General features: G+C 41.4%; 2 protein-coding genes across 2 annotated transcripts in view; both read left to right on the plus strand.

The window, feature by feature from the left end:
- Window positions 1-523: 523 nt before the first annotated feature.
- LOC100621767 (adhesion G-protein coupled receptor G4) lies at window positions 524-19,280 on the plus strand. The gene is given in 5 exon segments (XM_021079871.2): window positions 524-779; window positions 782-1,117; window positions 18,513-18,725; window positions 18,728-19,102; window positions 19,105-19,280. Coding segments are annotated over 5 exon segments (1,356 nt in total).
- A 9-nt stretch (window positions 19,281-19,289) lies between these two features.
- Window positions 19,290-22,462, plus strand: part of ADGRG4 (adhesion G protein-coupled receptor G4) — a gene marked incomplete at its 5' end in the record, with an annotated part of 48,350 nt that continues 45,177 nt past the window's right edge. Inside the window, 12 exon segments of the mRNA XM_085008471.1 lie at window positions 19,290-19,297; window positions 19,299-19,702; window positions 19,705-19,755; window positions 19,758-19,930; window positions 19,933-20,110; window positions 20,113-20,468; window positions 20,471-20,531; window positions 20,534-20,745; window positions 20,747-21,269; window positions 21,546-21,975; window positions 21,977-22,305; window positions 22,308-22,462. Coding sequence (XP_084864597.1) covers window positions 19,290-19,297; window positions 19,299-19,702; window positions 19,705-19,755; window positions 19,758-19,930; window positions 19,933-20,110; window positions 20,113-20,468; window positions 20,471-20,531; window positions 20,534-20,745; window positions 20,747-21,269; window positions 21,546-21,975; window positions 21,977-22,305; window positions 22,308-22,462 — 2,880 coding nt within the window.

Here is a 22,462-nt window from a genome sequence, read left to right on the forward strand (position 1 = left end):
CCTTCAGGCCTTGTCAGTGCCTCGGTGAGACGCAGTCTCCAGAGACCAAAGAAATCAGGTAATTTGGCTCAGGAAAAGGCGTTGGAGAAATAAATAGCTGTCGTACCGTGAATACAATAAGGCAGTTAGGTAGATGGGAAGAGCCATCCTTTAATGAGATGAGTGAGGATTATGTGAAGGAAATTTTCAGCTGCCTTTTCCTTGGCTTCTTCCTCTGCACTCGCCATGTGCTAGTGACTGCCTCCCCAAAATATTCAGGTGGCAGGTGCTCTGGGAACACTAATCTAACTTTTCTCATCAGCCCAGGCAAAATATAATTAGGAAGAAGTTCTTCTGCCAAAAAAGTCATGCCAATGTCAAAAAGAGATGATTTTTGTATATCTAGTAATTTGGTTTATTTGCACCAGTATTAACTCATAATAGTGTTGTATAATCTGGATTTGACTGAATGGCTAAAGAAGATAATAAAATTGATTTTTTTTGGTAACTGAATTTTTATTAGTTCCTCTTTTCCTTTCCCAAAATGCGGACAGATGCATGTTCACTACAAGGAAAAAGGCTGGATTTTTACAGAAGAGCTGACACGTATGTGAGCCTGACCAATGGCATTCCTTAACTCAGTCGATCCACAGTGTGCCTTGACCTGGTATTTGTGGGTGACAAATCAGGTGATTGGGTGGCCTCCTATATTCCTAGTAACACCTTCCTGGGCAGAGAGGACATAGAACTTGGACTTGCAGGAGACCATCAGCAGCTAATAGCATTCAACTTGGCCAAGACCTGTACATCGGTTACCACCTGACTCCATTTCAGTAGCACCCGATGTGCTTGCTATGGGATGGTGTGAAGGGCAGATTAGAGCTTTTCCTGAATATAGAAAGGATACTGGCACCTAATGGGACTCTGGTTCTAGAACATTTTCTCACGAAGAGGGACCACCAGGTTAAAGGCATGGTTCCCAGATTCACCAGCAGCCTGCACTACTTTCAACTCTGCGACCACATCCTTTGAACTGAAGAGTTTATGAAGTGTTTGAGCGGCATTGTGGTTAGTTGGGAAGAAGATGTTTGAATTGTCAAGGAGATCCTTCCAACTGCTGACGTGAGACTGCGCTGCTGTGAGTAACTTAGGAATAGTCCTTCTTAGCCAGGGTAGCGGTAAAGCAGTCCCTCCAGCTTGCTACTCCAAATACCCACTCCTAGGCCCAGGCTCAGTCTTCCTCAGACAGGCCCAAGATTGCCAAAGTTTTGTTGTCTATTTTTTAATATGGATCAAATCGTTTTTTCAGTCCTGTATTTTGATATGATTTTAAACTTACAGAAAATTGCAAGACTAGGACAAAGAATTTCTGGGTATTCTTTTTTTTTTTAAAAAAAAAGAATCTGTAAAATTTTTTTTTGCTTTTTAGGGCTGCACCCAGGCGGCATATGGAGGTTCCCAGGCTCGGGGTCGAATCGGAGCTACAGCTGCTGGCCTACACCACAGCCACGGCAACTCGGGATCTGAGCTGCATCTGCGACTTATACCACAGCTCATGGCAACGCCGGATCCTTAACCCACTGATCGAGGCCAGGGATTGAACCTGCAACCTCATGGTTCCTAGTTGGATTCCTTTCCACTGCGTCACTGGGAACTCCAAATTTCTATGTATTCTTTACTCAGCTTCAGTGACTGTTACATTTTCCCCATACGATTTATCATTCCCTTACAGTTATTTTTTCACTTAGTTCAGGATCCAATTCAGATCATGCATTGCATTTACATATGGTGTCTCTTCAGTTTCTAATCTGGAAGAGATCCTTGGTCTTTCCTTGTCTTTCATGATGCCCATTTCTCCCATTCCTGCTGGTGATAACTTTCATCATTTGCTTCTGATGATAATGGCTAGATTTCTCCACTGCAAAGTTACTATTTTTTTTTTCTTTTGTAATTGAGTAATTTCCGGGGAGATATTTGGAGTCTATGTCAATATCCTGTTCTTATCAAATTTCACCAAGTAGTTTTACATCTTTTGATGATTCTTGCCTCAGTCACTTATTATTATGATGACTGCAAAATAATGATTTTTAAAACTCCATCATTTTTCTGCATTTATTAGTTAGCATTCTGTTGCAAGGCAGAGTGTTCTCTTCTTCCACATTTATTTATTCCTTCAGTTATGTGTTTACATCAGCATGAACTCATGGATTCTTATTTTATTTAATGGGTTACAATCTGTTGCTATCTTTTATTTCCGTGCTCAAACTGGCCAAGATTTGGCCAGTGGGAGTCCTTCAGTCTGGCTCTTGAGTCCTTTTGACACATTCCCATTATTTTTCGAGCACTTCCTTACTTTCTAGCACAACAAGATGTTACAGGCTCATCTTGTACTTTTCCCACTCAGCCCAAGAATCAGCCATTTTACCCGAGCCCCAGTTCCCTTTAGTGGGGAATGGGATTGATAAGCCAGTTCATTTTCCTCTTGAGAGCAATGATGATATGGAACAACTGTTAGGGAGTGGAATATCTCCTGCAGGATGACAGGGTCTTTGGAAGTATGCATGTATTTCTCCCCTTCTTTCCAGTTTCGAGGAGGAAATATAGGATGGTTTTTCTCTGCCAACCCCACTCTCCCCTCAAATCCAATCTTCTCCATCGGCAGGAGCAGCAGCAGTCCTGAAGCGTGGATGAAAGTCTGTGATAACGGCATCAAGACAGGATTTTTTTTTCTCATTTCCTGAAATGTTCACTTATTCTGAGAGGAACATTATTTACGGTTCCTATGGATTTGGGAAGGGACAGTGAGGGAGTGGGGCTCGACCTACGCTTAATAGGGCTCTTACAGACCACGGTGATCCATTGTCGCCAGGAGTCTGGATGCTGTATGAGTTAACTGCAGAAGCACATCCCAGGGTGGAGTAGGGTGGGGTGGTTCTTTGAGATCAGACTAATGCAAAGCAACAGGAAAGCTATCCTTTGAGCTACTTACCTGAAGGCATTAGGCTTTTCTCTTTTTTGAAGCCTTAAAAATAAGAGAATTGTCCTAGTTGGCTCTGATTACAAAACGGAGCTGGGGACTAGTAGGTTAGGCCTGAACAGCTCACTCAAAGCACTTTAAAGTAACTTTATCTTTGAGCTAAGGAACTGGAAGTATGGCTCTATTAAATCCATATGCTTGGCAGTGGTCTTTGAAAACCTAACCTGGCTAGTGAATTGCCATGGGCTTTGCTACCACTTTGCTGGTAAATGGCCAAATCTAACTGATGTCTTCAAGTGTTAGACAACCTTCACTTAGTTTGCTCTTTCGTACACTTTTAAATGTACAATCTATCTTCTTGGTCTGATTAGGCCCAAGTGGGCATAATATACAAATATCCAATATAATAAACAAGCAAAAGAAAACACAACCTAAAATGACAATCAGTAAAAGGAGTAGAAAATATTATTTCTACTATTTGGGTTTCTTCAAATGTTCTCTCTAAACCTTAGACCAGGAGTTCCTGCCCTGAGGTCCAGAATGGCCTTGACGAGTGGGCAAAGCCCTTGAAATTGCATGCAGCATTCTAAAAACGCAAGGTGAAATTTTTTCTTTGAGGACAGTTTATAGTTTTCATTCTATTCTAAAATAATATTGACAATTGCTGCCTTTTACTAAGTTTTTGTCATGTGCCAGGCATTTTATAGATGAAGAAAGAGAGGCTCTGAGAGTTTCAATGAATTGCTTAAGGTCACCCATCAAATAAGCATGGAAGCTGGGATTTGAACAAAGATTTGTCTGGTTGCAAAGCCCATGTTCTTTTCACCCCCGACACCTTGCAGGACTACCTCAAAGGAGTCTGTGGCCCCCAAAAGGTTATGAGCTACTGGCTTAGAAGCTTCCTTCGGAGGAAACTGCTGGTGCTGATAACCCACCTGGGGAAATCAGGCTACCAGCTACAGCCACTGCCTGCCCACCACTGAAGGGACTGTAACACCATAGAATTTCTTCTACCGCCCTCTTGCCATCTGACATCTGGGAAAAAGAGGGCAATTATCTGAATAAATAGGAGTGGTTATAACATGCCTAGCTTCAGCTTTTGCCTAATAAATTGGTATTTATGATCCATAGAAGGATTATGACCTTTCAAAATAAATTTTAATGAGCCCATTGCTAGGTTACAAATCTCAATAAATCTATTTACACATAAATTATATATGTATATATTTATATATTCATGAGAACAAGGCTTTGGGGGAACATTTGCCGAAAACCATGAACGCTACCTGGGTTTAATAAACAAGTATTCGCTGTAGTTGGAGATGTCTCAGGAATATTTAAGCAGCACAGTGATAAATAACAATAACAGCAAAGGTGCTAGTCACTAGTAATTTAGTTTTGGAGTGGCTTTTAAGCATTTTTTCTTAATTTTAAAAATTACAAATGCAACAATATGGTTGTGAGTAAAATAAATAATACAAAAGTACATGAAGTATAAAGTAGAATCTAGCCTGCATACTCTTTACAGAGGTGTCTAATTTTTTTATAATTTTTTCCTATGGATCTATGATAAGTGTGTGTACACATGTGTGAGTGTGTATGGGTGTGTATAGTTTTTAAAAAACCAAAAAAATTGGAGTTCTTGCCCTGGCTTGGCAGGTTAAGAACTCAATATAGTGTCTATGAGGATGCAGGCTTGATCCCTGGCCTTGCTCAGTGGGTTAATATCTAGCATTGCTACAAGCTCAGGCATAGGTCGCAAATGCGGCTTGGATCCGGTGTTGCTGTGGCTGTGGTGTAGGCCGGCACCTGCAGCTCTGATTCTACCCTTGGTCTGGGAACTTCCATGTGCCAAAGGTGCAGCAGTAAAAAAAAAAAAAAAAAAAAAAAAAAAGCATGAGTGTGTATGGATGTGCACAGTTTAAAAAAACGAAACTAATATATGCATATTGTTCTGCAATTTGATTTATTTTAACTTAATATTATCATGGATACATTAGTACATTTATATTCTCCTTATCCATTTTTAGGGCTATATATACATCCATTGTGTAGATGTACTATAATTTTTTTTTGGCTGTGCCCACGACATGCAGAAATTCCCAGGCCTGGGATCGAACCTGAGCCACAGCAGTGACGATGCTGAATCCATAACCACGAGGCCATTTGGGAACTCCCTAGATATACTGTAATTTAACTAGGTCACCATTGATGGGCATTTAAATGGCTCCCAAAGTTTTGCTGTTACAAATAATGCTGCAAGGAATTTTCTTGTACATAAATGTTGGTATAAGTGGGCTTGTAATTTCATAGGACACCTTATTAAAAGGACAATTTCAGGAGAAAAGGATATAAGCTTTCACAATTTAAATTGATTTACCGTTTTTGATATTTTATTAACAATTCTTAAAATGAATTTATTTTTTAAAATAAAACTAATAGACAAGTATAATTAAAATTCAAACAATGCAGAAAGCTATAAATTAAAGTCTCCTTTCTCTTCAATCCCTTATCCCAAGTGTTTTTCCGTAAAAGTAATGATTGTTAACAATTTTTAAATATATCCTCGCAGAAACAATTTAAAACTTGAGTTTACATGTAAATATTTTTCGTTTTTCTTTTTTACAGTGAAGATTATCATCATAAGCATAGTCCTCTGTACCTTTTTTTTTTACATTTAATAACATATTTGGAGATATTTCCACATCAGAAAATATAGAGGTATCTGATTATTTTCCATGGGGTGGGTGCTGATTCGTATGATAGAACAGGGATATGCTATAATTTATTCACTGAGCTACCTTTGAAGGATTTTTAAGTTGTTTCCAGGTTTTAGCTGTGACAACATCTAATGTATTTTTAAAAGGAATGGATGGTGACAGGAATGTTTTATTTTGCTGCACCCACAGCATGTGCAAGTTCATGGGTCAGGAATTGAATCCGGGCTGCAGCTGTGACCTACGCCATAGCTGCAGTGACAATACTGGAGGATGGTGACAGGAATTTCTTGAAGTGACGATTAAAATTCCTCTCCAGATATGTTGAGTATAATTTCCTAATCCCAGCTCAGACACATGATTCAACAAAGGATTTGTTCTGACTTGGGAATGTCTGCAGATGAGGCATTTTCCTAAAGGTATGCATATTAAACCACTTTTCGTGCACCTGAGAAATCCCTTCTTAGAAAAGAATGAAGTAACATGACTTGAGTCCATCCTGCGAAATCTACTCTGTATCAAGGCATAGGGTCCCTGTATGTGTGGAGCTATCGATTTGCTGAGATTTATTAATTGATCGAATGCTCCAGCTGCTTTGAATTCCTTTATGAGCTAACTATTCTTAAAATATGCAGAGATTGATTATACAGTTTGCATACTTCCTAAGGCCTTTTTCCGCCCGATATTAGGCCCTCTCTCCAGTTATCAGCTCTGATAGGAAAGGTGTCATCATGATGGGCGCGTCTAGCTAAAAGGCAATTTGGTTTTGCCCCTGTACATCAAGTCTCTGCTCTATCCTCATTTTTCATCATGGAAGATAAGCAAGAGCTGTTTGTAGTCGGTTCAAACCTCCTTATTTGTATTCTCCTGCACAGGGTAACCTTCGCCTATGGATTCAGAGGTGGATGCTCTAGCCTGTCCCTCTCCCCGTCACAGAATTCATTTTTCACGTCCTTGCCTGGAAACTGAACACAGACACCATTTTGAAAATAATTTTTTTCCCTCATCCTCTTAAAGGTGTTCACTTCACATTTTCCCTGCCCCACAGGCAGATGTGCTTGTGGCAGTTTCTGGTCACCATTATCTCTCACAAATCTAATAAACACGCTCTGAATTATATTTCCATAGGTCGTGATGGAAAGAAAAACCAGATGCAAAATGTGGGCTAGAAAAACGCAAAGCGTTAATATGAGGTGATATACCCAAATCACAAGCAGAATTTGGTGCCTTAGCAAATGTTCTACTTAATATTCTGTTGGCAGGTACATCTGCAACAAAATGCCTCATACATATTCAGCTACTCTATACCTCTGTTCTCCAGCTCCCAATGATTACAATAATACAATTTTGTCTAAAGTGAAGGAGCAAATGGCAATTAAGCCCACAGGCCCCCATGAATTAGCATGGATTATCCCCACTTTAAAATACAGAGACAGCAAACTCATGCAAATCATTTGTGCAAGTGATCACTTGTTCACAAATGGCAACAGAATGAATGTGACAAAACACATTTGCAAAGCCCTTCGAAGATGGAAGCCAGACGGCATCGCTCCAGTGCTTCCTCCAGTACAAATGGACAGTCACTTATCCTTCAACTACCTGCACAGTGTGGGCTTTACATTTGCTTTTTTTGTTTGTTTGCTTTTTAGAGTCATACCCGCAGCATATGGAGGTTCCCAGGCTAGGGGTTGAATCGGAGCTACAGCTGACGGCCTATACCACAGCCACAGCAAACCCAGATCCGAGTCGTGTCTGTGACCTATACCACAGCTCATGGCAACGCTGGATCCTTAACCCACTAAGCGAGGCCAGGGATCTTACCCACATCCTCATGGATCCTAGTTGGGTTCGTTATCTTTGAGCCACAAAGGAACTCCTGTTTTTTTTTTTTTTATAATGATTTTTATTTTTTCCATTATAGCTGATTTACAGTGTTCTTCTGTCAATTTTCTACTGCACAGCAAGGTGATCCAATCACATATAAATGTATACATTCTTTTTTCTCACATTATCATGCTCCATCACAAGTGACCAGACATAGTTCTCAGGGCTATACAGCAGGATCCCATTGCTTATCCATTCCAAAGGCAATAGTTTGCATCTATTAACCCCAAATTCCCAGTCCCTCCTACTCCCTCCCCTACCCCTTGGCAACCACAAGTCTGTTCTCCATGTCCATGATTTTCTTTTCTGTGGAAAGGTTCATTTGTGCCTTATATTAGATTCAAGATATAAGTGATATCATATGGTATTTGTCTTTCTCTTTCTGGCTCATTTCACTCAGGATGAGAGTCTCTAGTTCCATCCATGGTGCTGCAAATGGCATTATTTTTTCTTTTTTATGGCTGAGTAGTATTTCATTGTGTATACATACCACATCTTCCTAATCCAATCATCTGTTGATGGACATTTGGGTTGTTTCCATGTCTTGGCTAGTGTGAATAGTGCTGCAATGAACATGTGGGTGCATGTGTCTTTTTCAAGGAAAGTTTTGTCCAGATATATGCCCAAGAGTGGGGTTGCTGGATCATATGGTAGTTCTATGTATAGTTTTCTAAGGTACCTCCATCCTGGTTTCCATAGTGGTTGTACCAATTGACATTCCTACCAACAGTGCAGGAGGGTTCCCTTTTCTCTACACCCTCTCTACCTTTGTTATTTGTGGACTTATTAATGATGGCCACTCTGACTGGTGTGAGGTGGTACCTCATAGTAGTTTTGATTTGAATTCTCTAATAATCAGAGATGTTGAGCATTTTTTCATGTGCTTGATGACCATCTGTATATATTCTTTGGAGAAATGTCTATTCAGATCTTTTGCCCATTTTTCCATTGGGTTGTTGGGTTTTTTGCTGGTGAGTTGTATAAGTTGTTTGTATATTTTACAGATTAAGCCCTTGTCAGTTGCATCATTTCAAATATTTTCTCCCATTCTATAAATTGTCTTTTTGGGTTTTTTTTTATGGTTTCCTTTGCTGTGCAAAAAGCTTGTCAGTTTGATTAGGTCCCATTGGTTTATTTTTGCTTTTATTTCTGTTGCTTTGGGAGACTGACCTGAGAAAACATTTGTAAGGCTGATATCAGAGAATGTTTTGCCTTGCCTTTTTTTTTTTTTTGATGGCCACACCTATGGCATATAGAATTTCCTGGGCCGGGGATCGAGCCCATGCCACCATAGATACAACATCAGATCCTTAACCTGTAGCGCCACAGTGGGAACTCCTGCATTTGCTTTTTTTAATTGAATTTTTATTGAGATAATTGTAGATTCACACACAGCTGGAGATCCCTTGTATACTTCCGAGTTTCTTCCAGCTGTAATGTTTTTCAACATGACAGTGTAACAACCAGAATATCGATATGGATACAGATTTCTCTTATTCAGATTTGTCTAGTTTCATCTGTACTCATTTGAGTGTGTGTCTCTTAAGTTCTGTACAATTTTATCACCTGTGTAGTTTTGCATGGCCACCACCACAGTCAAGGCCCTGAATGGTTTCAACACTGCAATGGATTTTGTTGCCCTTTTATAAACACACCCACCGCCCTCCCTCCACCTCTGCTTTCTGTATCCTTAGCCCTTGACAACTACGACTATTCTGTCCTCTGTTTCTAAAATGTTGTCATTTCAAAAACGTTAATAAGTGGAATAGTATATATGTAACCTTTTAGGATCAGCTTTTTTCACTTAGCATCAGTCTTGGGAGAGTTATCAGGTTGTTGTGTCTATGTTTGTTTCTCTCCCTTGCCAAGTAAGATTCCTTGGTGTGGATGTATCAATTTATCCAGTCACCTGTTAAAAGGCATCTGGGGAGTTCGGTTGTGGCTCAGTGGTTAATGAACCAGACTAGAATCCATGAGGACATGGGTTCCATCCCTGGCCTCGCTCAGTGGGTTAAGAATCCAGCGTTGCCGTGAGCTGTGGTGTAGGTTGCAGACATGGCTCGGATCCTGCATTGCTGTGACTGTGGTGTAGGCCAGCAGCTGTAGTTCCCATTTGACCCCTCGCCTGGGAACCTCCATATGCCTGGGTGTGGCCCTAAAAAGACAAAAATAAATAAATAAATATATATATATATATCATCTGGGCTGATTCTAATTTTTGGCCATTACCAAAAAAACCCTTCTATGAACATTCGTGTACAGGTTTCTGTGAGTGTAAGCTTCCATTTCTCTGGGATAAATACCCAAGAAAGTAACTGCTGGTCTTAAAGTAGTTGCACATTTAATTTTATATGAAACTGTCACACTGTTTTCCGAAGTGGCTTAATATATTATATTCCTACCAGCAATGTATGAGTGGTGTAGTTTCTCTGCATCCTTGCCAGCATTGGTGTTTTCAATTTTTTTAAAATTTTAGCCATTCTGATAAGTGTGTAGTGATATTTCATTGTGGTTTTATTTTGCATTTCCTTGATGCCTAATAATATTGAACATCTTTTCCTGTGATTATTTGCCATCTGTATAACTTCTTCAGTGAACTGCATATTCATGTCTTTTGCCCATTTTTAACTTTTTTTAAATTGAAGTATAGTTAATTTACAATGTTGTGTTAGTTTCAAGTGTACAGCAAAGTGATTCAGTAATATATATGTATATATTACTTTTTCAGATTATTTTCCATGATAGGTTATTACAAGACATTGAGTATAGTCCTGTGCTATACAATTGGTCTTTGTTGTTTACCTATTTTATATATAGTAGTGTGTACACGTTAACCTCAAACTCCTAATTTACTGCTTATTTTTAAAAAAAATTGGACTTTTTTTTTTTTACTGTTGAGTCTTGAGAGTTTTTAAAATACATTCTAGGAGTTCCCTTCAAGGCTCAGCTGCTAACGAACCCAACTAGGATCTGTGAGGATGTGGATCCCTGGCTTTGCTCAGTGGGTTAAGGATCCAGCGTTGCCATGGGCTGTGGTGTAGGTTGCGGATGTGGCTCGGATCCTGTGTTGCTGTGGCTGTGGCATAGGCTGGCAGCTCCAGCTCCGATTTGACCCCTAGCCTGGGAACTTCCATATGTCGTGGGTGTGGCCCCAAAATAGCAAAAAAGTATATTCTAGGCCTTTGTTGGATGTATGTTTTGCAAATATTTTCTCCTAGTCTGTAGATCCACTCTCTCTAATTTTTTTTTTTTTGGCTTTTTAGTGCTACACCTGCAACATATGGAAGTTCCCAGGCTAGGGGTCAATTCAGAGGTGCAGCTTCCAACCTACACCACAGCCACAGCAACACAGGATCCTTAAACCACTGACCCAGGCCAGGGATAGAAGCCACATCCTCATGGATACTGGTTGGATTCATTACCCCTGAGCCATGATGGAAACTCCCTGTAGATCACTCTTTTATCCTTTTCACATGGGATTTTACAGAGCAAAACTTTTAGTTTTGATGAAGTTTAATTTATAAATTTTTCTTGTTATAGCACATACTTTTGGTGTTAAATCTAAAAACTTGTTTCTTAGTGTTAATTTTGTGTCCCTCAGCCTTCCTGAATTTCCTTTGAAGTTCCAGAATTTTTTTTTTTTAGGATCCTTGGGATTTTCTACATGGACAATCACATAATCTAAAATGCCTTTTATTTCATTTTATTTTCTTACTGGAGCGCCTCTAACTTCCAGTATTATGTTGAATAAGAGTGGTGAGAGCTGCCATCTTTGTCTAGTTCCCAGTCTTAGTGGGAAGGCATTCAGCCTTCTACCATTATGGTTGATGTTACCCATAGGTTTCTTGGTGATGTTCTTTATCAAGTTGATATAAATACCCTCCATTCCTAACTTGCCAAGAGATTTTTTATCATAAACTGATGTGGGATTTTGTCAAATGATTTTCTATATCAACTGAACATGCTTGTTAGCAATTGTAGTTAATTGCTAGATTTAGGGTTTGAAGGAATCTTTAATTCCTATGGATCATCATTAAAAAGCTACAGATCCTTGATTGGATTGCTGGTATTTGGTGTATGAGGGATTATTCAAGGAGTGTTATTTGAGGGCAAGGCTGTAAATGGAGCTCCCAGCTGGGTTTCAATGCCCGGGCTTGCAAGGGCACCTTCATGTTTTGGTTTAGCACCATGATGCTCTCTTCTAGGATCTAATATGTCTCACTATTTTGGGTGATTGCTTTCTCTCGAGCAGTTCAGCATTTGCAGAACTTGGCTTTTATTATCTAAGTTTGGCAATTCTTGGTTCTTTGAGGTAGAATCTCTTCTTTCTCAGGGGTTTGTGGTGGTTCTGTGTAATTTGAGGGTATATACTTACAGATATCAGATAATTGAAGCACTAGCACACACTGTCTTATTTCTTCTCTGCATATTTCACCTGTGGAAATCTCATCTTCTCAACATTGCACCTCTCTGGACTTAATCTCTAAATGAGGAGATTGAATACAATCTCCAAGACAGTTCTAAAATTCTGTGATTTAAAGAACCATTTGAGTCTTTATCAATAAAGAGTTTAGAGGAAATACCTGAGACAGTCATCTCTCTGGGAATAAACCTTTCATTGGAAAGATTAGATGCAAACTATTGCATTTGGAGTGGCTAAGCAATGAGATCCTGCTGTATAACACAGGGAACTATATCTAGTCACTTGTGATGGAACATGATGAAAGATAATGTGAGAAAAAGAATATATATATGTGTATGACTGGGTCATTTTGCTGTATGGTAGAAATTAACAGAACACCCTAAATCAACTATACTGGAAAAAATAAAAATCATATAAACTTAAAAAAAAGCAAATCCAGGCTTTCGACTAAAATGAAAGTTGCATTATTTCCTAAGACATATCTGGTACTTAAAATGCTGCCTGCTTGGCAATTTTGTTCAACTCATTTGGTTTTCTTTTTTTACATCTTCTGCTTCTTTTTGAGATGCTTACCGGAAGTGTTAACAACAATTAACATCTATAGCTCAGTCCTTCCTAGATAAAAACATCATGCCTAACTCCTGTCCTGTGTTCTAAAAAAGTTTCCCATTACTTATTATGGATTTCTCTGACAGTGCAGTTTGAATGCTGCATCAAAGAAGATAATTCAGGCTTTTGTGGCATTTAGAGTTTTATTATTTTCCTAAAAATTAGATGTGGCTCAATGATTAATCATTTGTAAAAGAATAGGAATTGTGAACTCTTCTCTCAAATTTGGGCATTCATGGGATGCCACACTCCTGAAATGTCATGTAAGTGACTCTTTAACGGGTTTGCTAAGCCCCATTGGCTGTGGTAAAGCCAGCTGCAAAAATGGAAACCAAGGTTCTGACAACTCTCCTTCTACTTGTTTTGTAGTTGTGGACAAACTTGAAGGCAGAAAGCTTGAAATAAATATTGTGTGGCTGAAATATACTGGTGTCTTGATACAGCTTAACAGAATACGAATCTCAGATCACTGAAACAGTGTTGTAAAATTAAGCGAGAAAGTACTTCTTATATAACTGAGTTTTTATTGATGTGTGTACTTTTGTCAACTCATCTATACAGTTAGTTGCAGGTTTCTGATTGTCACTCATTCTGCTTGTGAATGACCACAAAGTTCCAAAAAATATCCCCCACACATTTCAGAATTTCTATATATCAAATTAAAAGTAATTCTAATGCTCAAGACAGTGAAATGAGTTAGTAGATTGTCTGCCGCCATAATTATTTGTACGTCATAGGTATTATCTTTCCTAGGTGAATGCATTCAAAATGCCAATTTCCCAGCGGTAAATATGCATGATTTCATTTGGGGTGATTTGAACTGGAGAAAAATTATGACTCAGCTTTGAATTTTATTACACACCATTTTCACTTGGATGTTTCACCATCATTCCAAATTCCACTTATCCAAGCCTGAACTGGGTGTTTTTCTTCCAAGTGAGGCTGTCGTCCCAATTTTCCCACGTCTTTGAGTATCACCACTATTCTCCAAGTAGCTCCAAAGTAACATGCTTGAGTTCTCTGAGACTTCTGTCTTCTTCATCCCTTCTACCCTTTTGCTAATATAACCTGTCAATTCTTCCTTTCAGTAGCTGTAGGATTATGAATCCCTACACCACTCTCATCTCGTTCCAGGCCCGCATCATTTCCACCTGTTCAGTTAGCCTGCAAGTATTTACTGGACATCTGCCATGTGCCAGGCCCTGTGCTAGGCGCTGAGGATACAATGGCGAATGAGCAAAGAAAGATGAGATTCCTGCCCATACCGTGAGTGAGGAGGACAGATATTAATAAGCACACACAGATGTAAAACTGCAGCTGTGACAAGTACTATAAAGAAGAGGTATGAGGTGTCAAAAGAGCCCAGAATAGATTAGTCTGATCTAGTCACAGGGGCCAAGGCTGGCAGGCTTCCCTGAGGAAGTGGTGCATGAGTGAGCTCTAGAGGATGAATAAAAGTTAATCAGATGAAGAAGGGTGGGAAGATCATTCCAAGTCGAGGTGATAGCATATGCAGAGGTCTTTAGTGGGACAAGGGAGAAACTTAGTACAAATTGAGGCTGGAGAGGTAGATAGGGACAAAACCCTGCATAGCTTTATAGGCTCTATTAAGAAAATTGTTTTTTTTTTTTAAATCCAATGAGTAACACAAGGTCACTAAAAGGATCTGAGTATGTGAAGGGATGTGTGTGAGAGAGACAATATCAAATTTGTGTGTCAAACAGATCATTCTGATTGCACTATGGAACAGACTGGATGGGTCCCAAGAGTAGAGGCGGAATCTAGTTGGGAAGCTACTGTAGTGGTCCAGGTGAGAGATGGATGGTGACTTGGTCAGAGTGGTAAGTGATAAAGATGGAGAGAAACAGATGAGTTGAGAGATACTTAGCAGATAAGCTCCATAGGACAAGTTTATGGGTTGGCTATAGCAGGTGAGAGAAAAAGGAGGAGACAGAGGGAGAGGGTTTTGGCTTACACAGTTGAATACATGATGGAGCCATTCACTGAGGGAATATTGAAACCCAGTTTGGAGAGAGTTCAAGTTGGGACCGAATGAGTTGAGGTGTTACTGAGATATCCAACAGGTGATGTCAAATAAACAATTGGTTATATAAATGTGGAGTTCAGGACAGAGATCTGGTTTAGACATGTAACTTTGAGATTCATCTGTGTATAGATATAAATTGGAATCCTAGGTTGTGGAGAAACTGTACAGTGAGAAGAAAAGAGGTGTTGGGACCAACACTTGGGGAACCCTAATATTTAACAGCCAGGTGAAATAGGCTATGTCTACAAAGGTGATAACCATAATGAGTGGCCAGAGAAGTGGGAGAAAAAACAAGAGTGTGTTATGTCATGGAAGTCAACTCAAAGAGTATTTTATGAAGGAGAGAGTGGTCAACATTATCACAAGCTGTTGAAAAGTCAAGAAAGATGAGGACTGAAAAAGTATCCATAGTATTTGTCTACATGGAGGCCATTGATGGCCTTAGTGAGTGCTGTTTGGTTGAATGATGATGGCAGAAGCCAGATCAGTGTTAGCTAAAGAATGGGTCAGGGGAGCACGGAGACAGCCTGTAGAGACAAATTTTGTTTAAAGAAGTTTGGCTGTGATGTGGAGGGGAATGATTGGGCAGTACCTGTAGGAGGATGTGAGGTTTTTTAAATTTATTTATTTATTGTTTTTTTTTTAAGGCTGTACCCACAGCATATGGAAATTCCCAGGCTAGGGGTCTAATCGGAGCTACAGCTGCCGGCCTACACCACAGCCACAGCAACTTGGGAAGTGAGCCACATTTGCCACCTACACCACAGCTCATGGCAAAGCCAGATCCTTAACCCACTGAGCAAGGCCAGGGATCAAACCTTCGTCCTTATAGATACTAGTCTGGTTCGTTATTGCTGAGCCACAATGGGAACACACAGGTTTTTATTTTTTATTGTGAGAGACTGGAACATGTTTTAAATCAGCAAGGGAAGGCTCCTTACAGAAAGCAGGGATGATGGCTGGTGTCAGCTTTCTGAGCGGGTTGCACAGCTAAGTTTCTATCTGATGACTTCGGCTGTTTTTTTCTATGAAGTAAAAGGGATGGTTACTTAAACATGCAAAGGTAAAGTTTGAGAATGGGGGAGTTTTTCAATAGTTATTGCAGAGAGTAGGAGCATAAATTGATCAGAGAAAAGTAGTAGGCTGAATGGTCATTGTGAAAGGCTTATTTGAGATTGGTGATCATGAATTTATAGAAATACTAATTCAGGAGTTCTCTTCATGGCTCAGGGGTTAACGAACCCAACTAGCATCCATGAGGATGCAGGTTCGATCCTTGGCCTCACTCAGTGGGTTAAGGATCCGGCATTGCCGTGAGCTGTGGTGTAGGTTGCAGATGGGGCTTGGATCTGGTGGTGTTGTAGCTGTGGTGTAGGCCAGTGGCTACAGCTCCAATTCGACTCCTAGCCTGGGAACTTCCATATGCCTTGGGTGCGACCCTTAAAAGCAAAAAAAGAAAAGAAGTACTAATTCATCCTCCTGTGTAACTGTGTCAGCAGTGCTTGTTTGCAGGTATGGAGGCAATGGGTAGTTGGGTTGGCCTGGCACTGGCAGCAGTGAGGTGGAGAGGAGGACTCTATCGGTGTCCTAAAGAATCTCCTGGTCTTCAGTTTCTTTCCGTTCCTACTCATCCTGTACAGTGCTGTGAAATTCATTTTCCTTGTCTTTTTTAGGGCTGTGCCCACAGCATATGAAGGTCCCCAGGCTGGCCTACACCACAGCCACAGTCACACCAGATCCAAGCCGCGTCTGCGACCTACACCACAGCTCAAGGCAACGCTGGATCCTTAACCCCCTAAGCGAGGCCAGGGATTGAACCTGTGTCCTCATGGATCCTAGTTGGATTTGTTTCTGCTGAGCCAGGAACGGGAACTCCAAAGACTACTTTTTATCCACTCATTCTACTTGCTCAAGAATTTACATCTTTCCAAATGGTGTAATGGTTAAAAGCATAGGTGATAGACCTTGGTTTGAACCCCGTGCGAACTTGAGCAATTTATGTAAAGCTTCTGACACTCGGTTTCTTCAACTCTAAAATGTGGGTGACTATAATATCCACTTCCGGGGTTGTTAGGTGCATTAAATGAGATTGCATGTAGCAAGAGTGCTTGGCTAAGTACACAAAAGCTGCTACCTTCTTTTATCTGTCTCTTCACTCTCCCTTTGGGTCCCCTCCCAGCTAGACTGATCATTTTACTGCCTCCACGTTCATCGCCATGTGCGTTTATGTTCTCTACCCAAACAGCATCATTTCTCAAAAGGCCCATGTCTTCTCAGAAAAAGCTCCCTCATTAAGCAGTGCACTGATCTCCCCCTGTCCTTTACAAACATATGAAACCTGAGAATACTCCATTGTTCACTTTATTATAAACTACATTATTTTCCTGTTTTTGTTTTTTAAATATTATGTTATAATTTGTCTAAAAATATTTTAGCAATATAAGACTTTTCCAATAAGAGTGTGAGCTCTTTGAAGGACTCCATACATTTCTCAACGAACCTAGAATAGTATTCACAATACCTATTAAATTTAATTGACTTGAAATAAGACATAAGCTAGGCTCCAGCAGTCTTCAAAATGGGGTGCACAATTCTAGGGGATTTAAAAATACATACATTTGAATCCAAAGTGGGTCCTCTTTTTTGGAAGACTTTAACTATACAATCCAATTATATAATAGATATAGGACTCAACTCATCTATCTTTTAAGTGGATTTTGTTAACTTGGGTTTTTCAGGAAATTGGTTCATTTCCCAAAGTTAATCCTCTTAATCCTCTTAATCAGTATACTACTCTAACATGCATCCCTCTTTTAGTAGTGCCTATATATATATATATATATATATATATATATATGTATTTGTCTTTTTAGGGCCACACCTGTGGCATATGGAGGTTCCCAGGCTAAGGGTCGAATCGGAGCTGTAGCCACTGGCCTACACCACAGCCACAGCAACACGGGATCCTAGCTGCATCTGCGACCTACACCACAGCTCATGGCAATGCCAGATCCTTAACCCGCTGAGCGAGGCCAGGGATCGAACATGAGTCCTCATGGATGCTAGTCAGATTCATTTCCATTGAGCCATAATGGGAACTCCAGTAGTGCCTATATTTTTCTAATGGAGACACCACGGAATGGGTGTCCTTCTACTTGTCACCAGGGCATTATGAGAACTATATATAGATTTTGGAAAGTAGAAAATCATCTAAAGAAAAACCAAGTACACTTGACCCGTGGACAATGTGGGAGTTAGGAACATTGATCCTCCTGGGCAGTAAAAATCCCTTTACAACTTGTAATCGGCCCTCTGGCTCTGTGATTTCTCCATATACGGTGTTCTACATCCAAGGATTCAACCAACCATGGATTGTGTAGTATTATAGTATTTACTATTGAAAAAAAATCAGCACATAAGTGGATCCATACAGTTCAAACCCTGTTATTCAAAGGTCAATTGTAATCACATGTTCTGATTTATATCTGATACTTATCTCCTGTTAAAAAATATGAAAAAACATTATAAAGCTCTCTTCTTTTTTTTTTTTTCTGTCTTTTGTCTTTTTAGGGTCACACCCATGGCACATGGAGGTTCCCAGGCTAGGGGTCAAATCAGAGCTGCAGCTGCTGGCCTACACCACAGCCATAGCAACACCAGATCCGAGCTGTGTCTGCAACCTACACCACAGCTCATGGCAACGCCAGATCCTTAACCCACTGAGCAAGGCCAGGGATTGAACCTGCATCCTCACGGTTTCTAGTCAGATTCGTTTCTGCTGAGCCACGATGGGAACTCCATAAAGCTCTTTTTTAAAGAATTATCTCTGATTGCTAAAGTTGAATCCAAAGTAACACATGCTTTGTCATTTTTCAGTTGTTTCTGAAAATATAACAACTCAAGAAACTAGTACCACTCTTTCACAACAAATAGCTTTGACAACTCCATCCTAAGTTACTGCACTCAAATCCCAGAAGACTGTATATTCTTCTACAGTGGTATATAAAAACATGCCTGTATTTGCAACTGATCATACAACCTGACTGTATTTCAATATGACATCTCCACCTCTGGAAACAATGATGAATCAAGTTTTTTAAAGACATGCATAGCCGAGACAGCTACATCCACAGCAGATATTTTGTTTATGTCAGCAGCCATTGCTCTGTCTACCAAGAGTACCTCCACAGGCCGTGCTACACAGTCCATGAAAATAACTAAATCCTCATCTTCAGAGAGCACAAGGACACCAAAAGTGGCTGAATCCACTGGTAGTGAGAACTTTCATCCAACTGTAGCTACTAGTTTCCTGGACACATCTGGATTTAGAAAGAATTCAGTTGTATCTGAAACTTCAGTGACTGGATCTCAGTTGGCTCTCACGAGGACATGTTGACTCTCATCTATTGAGCCAACATCCATGTCTACGACATCTTGGCCCAAACACAAATCTGTAGGCATTGCGGCATGCCCCTCTCCATAACTAGCCAGGAGTTTCTTGCATCTATAGCTGCTGGAAGTGTCCTTCAATCCACGGTGGAATGGACTTCAGCTACAGTTACTCTCATGGGTACTGCATCAACACTGCCCCCTGAGTCTGTGCTCCTCTTCACAGCTGCTCCCATGGATCCTATATTTCCTTGAAATCAGAATACACCCACAAGATGGTGAAAACCTGTTCCCTCTGATCTCTACTAGGTGAGCCTCCACATCCATGGCTTCTGAGTTTGGTTCCACATTAATAACTGACGAAGGTGACCACCTATCCTCAACCAATGAGCTCACTTGGACAGCCAGGCCAGACCAGATCCTGCTGACATCAGCATTCCATGAGAGTACTTCTCATACAGAACATTCATCTGCAACCACCAATATAATCCTCCAACCAGAAGCATCTACAGAGAGTGAGGCCACCACTACCGATGATGCTACCGCAGATAGAAATACAACAGTTCTATCCAAACTGACATCTTCATGGTTTGCTAATTTTTCCACAGTTTCTGGAACCGCATTTGTAACCAAACTGCCTGAGTGTAAACTTGTCACCTTACTGCTAACCGCCGCCCCCCGCCCACATACACAGGAAAGAAACTTCTTTCAAAGCCAAGGGAGACAGTTGTTCACCAGTAGATATACCTACCCATACTCACATTGAACCCAATTTTTCTTCTGAGGAGAGTGCACCTGAGAACACACAAGCAGAGACAAATGGTACAACTGCGTTTGGAGAGACAACCGCCCCTGGACTGGAGCCTGCAGTAACACAAAGATTCAGTGCTACTGCAACAAGGAAAGAAACAACCATCCCATTATCTTAAGGGAAGAAACAACTGCCCATTATCTTAAGGGAAAATCAACTCCAACAGAGACAATGGAGGTTTCTCCATTTGCAACAATGTTGGAAGCAACAGATGAATCCGTTTCCCCTTTTCCTGATCCAGAGAAGCTGACTACCAGATTGGATAAGAAAACTGCAACACACAGGTGAGAGGAAGTTGGCTTTCTACAAAATCAGTGAAAACCACACCTAGGAGTTCATGCACTGGAACTAGAGAAATCTTTAATTCCACCCACATCTACACAGCACATTGGACTTCAGAGACTCCACCCGAGGGGAATCCGACTCTACCTTCCACTTCTGGGAGGACACAGGCATTTCCTGAGGCCCTGGGTGCGTCTACCATGAGGATACTGGGGATGAGGCTTGCCACTGTCCCTACAGACAGGACAGTGCTGTCCTTGTCTGCTGGTACTTGGCCTGCACAGCTTCCTGATACACATTCCTCAGCAACCCCTGCACCTCCTACCCCTGTGTTCTCACTGTTAATGTCTGTGCTATCACCTCTGTGGTGGTGTCTGAGGAGACTAAGGTTACCATGTCCAAGCCTTCTACACTTCCTCCACATTTGTGCCCTCAGATGTCTCAACACTGTCATCAGCCTTAGTAACCACAGCATCGGTGCCACCATTGGATCAGACTGCTTCCACAACCTGCAGTACCATGCCTTTCCCCAGAGACTCTAGGCACACCACTTCAGAGGCCACAGGGATCTCTGTCAGGATGACGCCCATGGCAGTTCCCTCTCTGACAGAAACTCTAGTCCCCTCCGCTGAGACCTCCTACTCCTGTGGCAACTAAGGCTGAGCCCATCCTTCTCTATACCTCAGCTGACACACTAACCCCTTCCAGACCCACTCTTGCCTGCTCTAAACCTCTCCCTGACAACACTCCCGCTGTGTCCTCCACTCATGTGACCTCAGCTATATCTACACCATTAGCAACCCAACCCATAGCTCAAGTGGAGGAGACATCTACCCATGCCCTCGGCTTTCCATACACTTTCAGTGGTACTGGACATGTTAGCTTGGCTACTGGCACCACAGCAGCTTTCGTTGTTGGTGAGACCACATCCTCACACACCTCTGCCACCAAGCTTATTACTTCAGTGGATGGTCACATTTCTCAATCTTCCACACGTCTGGTAAACACACTGGTTCCCACCCTATTAGTGACTGACATTTCTACCATATCGTCTAAGAAAGAACAGACGATCATCCCCCTGGGAGACACCTCTAGAATTATGAACATGACAGAAATGTCCCCATCAAAGATTCCTCTTAGCAGTTCCCATGGTGGCACAGCAGAAATGAATCCGACTAGTATCCATGGGGAGGCAGGTTCGATCCCTGGTCTTGCCCTGTAGGTTGAGGATCCGGTGTTGTTGTGAGCTGTGGTGTAGGTCACAGACGTGGCTCGGATCCCCCGTTGCTGTGACTGTGGCGGAGGCCGGTGGCTACAGCTCTGATTCAACCCCTAGCCTGGGAACCTCCATATGCCGCGAGTGTGGCCCTAAAAAGCAAAAAAGCAAAAAAAAAAAAAAAAAAAAAAAAAGATTCCTTTTATTTCAGACTCCCAGAGAACTTCATCCTTGAAAATAACAGATACAGGATTTGCTGGGACCACAGACATTTCCAGTCAGCAAACACATTCACTTTCAGAGACTCCATTTGTGACGCCACCTAATGGGATTTCAGCTTCATCTCCCACTTCTGGGAGGACACAGACTCCAGCTACCTCGACCTCAAGTAGCACAGTCCACGTTTCAGAAACAGCTGCCAGTCTTGGGAAAACAGCCCTTCCTGCACAAGCTCTGACAATTACCACACTTTTGTCTCCTGAAAAAGAGAGCATGCATGCCCTCTCAGTAGCTACTCCCAGGACTGAGAAGATGACAGCAAGCACCGCCTCTGGGACTCACCCTGCCTCACACCCACAGGAAACTTCACCTGTGGATACGGTATCTTCCAGAACAACCAGGATATCGGATCCTGTAAACATCGACTCTTTCACACTCGCCTTCACCTAGGACTCAACCTGCGGGGTCTTCAGTTGCCTCCTCCATTTCTGAAAGCACGCAGACTCCTCTGAGTCCCTGTCTTTCCACAGCTCGACTGTCTAGTACCGGTTTTCCAGCTCCCTCTCCCGACAGGATCACCATAGCCCTTTCTACGCCAAGCATACCTATGGCGCTTCTCGGGCAAATGTCTGTGGCAACGTCCATTCCTATCTCCCAGATGGCCTCGTGGCCAGTTAGTGTCACTGCCTTCACCTCCCCAAGAATTTCTGGCACTCCCACGGTACTAATGACTACATCTTCTAAAACAGCCCACCAGGATGTCTGCAAAGTCCCTCTGTCGCCACATCTGGGCCTGTTTCTGAGATGTCCTCAGTGTCAGTTAAGGACTCTGCTTTCCCACCTCCAGCTGTCTCTTCTGACGCCTCCACAGCAGGTGGCTCGTTCCATACTCTGTTGTCTCCAATGACC

This window comes from Sus scrofa, chromosome X (genome assembly GCF_054392235.1).
Source record: "Sus scrofa isolate SSC_HxYL_T2T_F1_AM1 chromosome X, Sscrofa_HxYL_maternal_Yorkshire_Landrace_v2.0, whole genome shotgun sequence".
NCBI lineage: Eukaryota > Metazoa > Chordata > Mammalia > Artiodactyla > Suidae > Sus > Sus scrofa.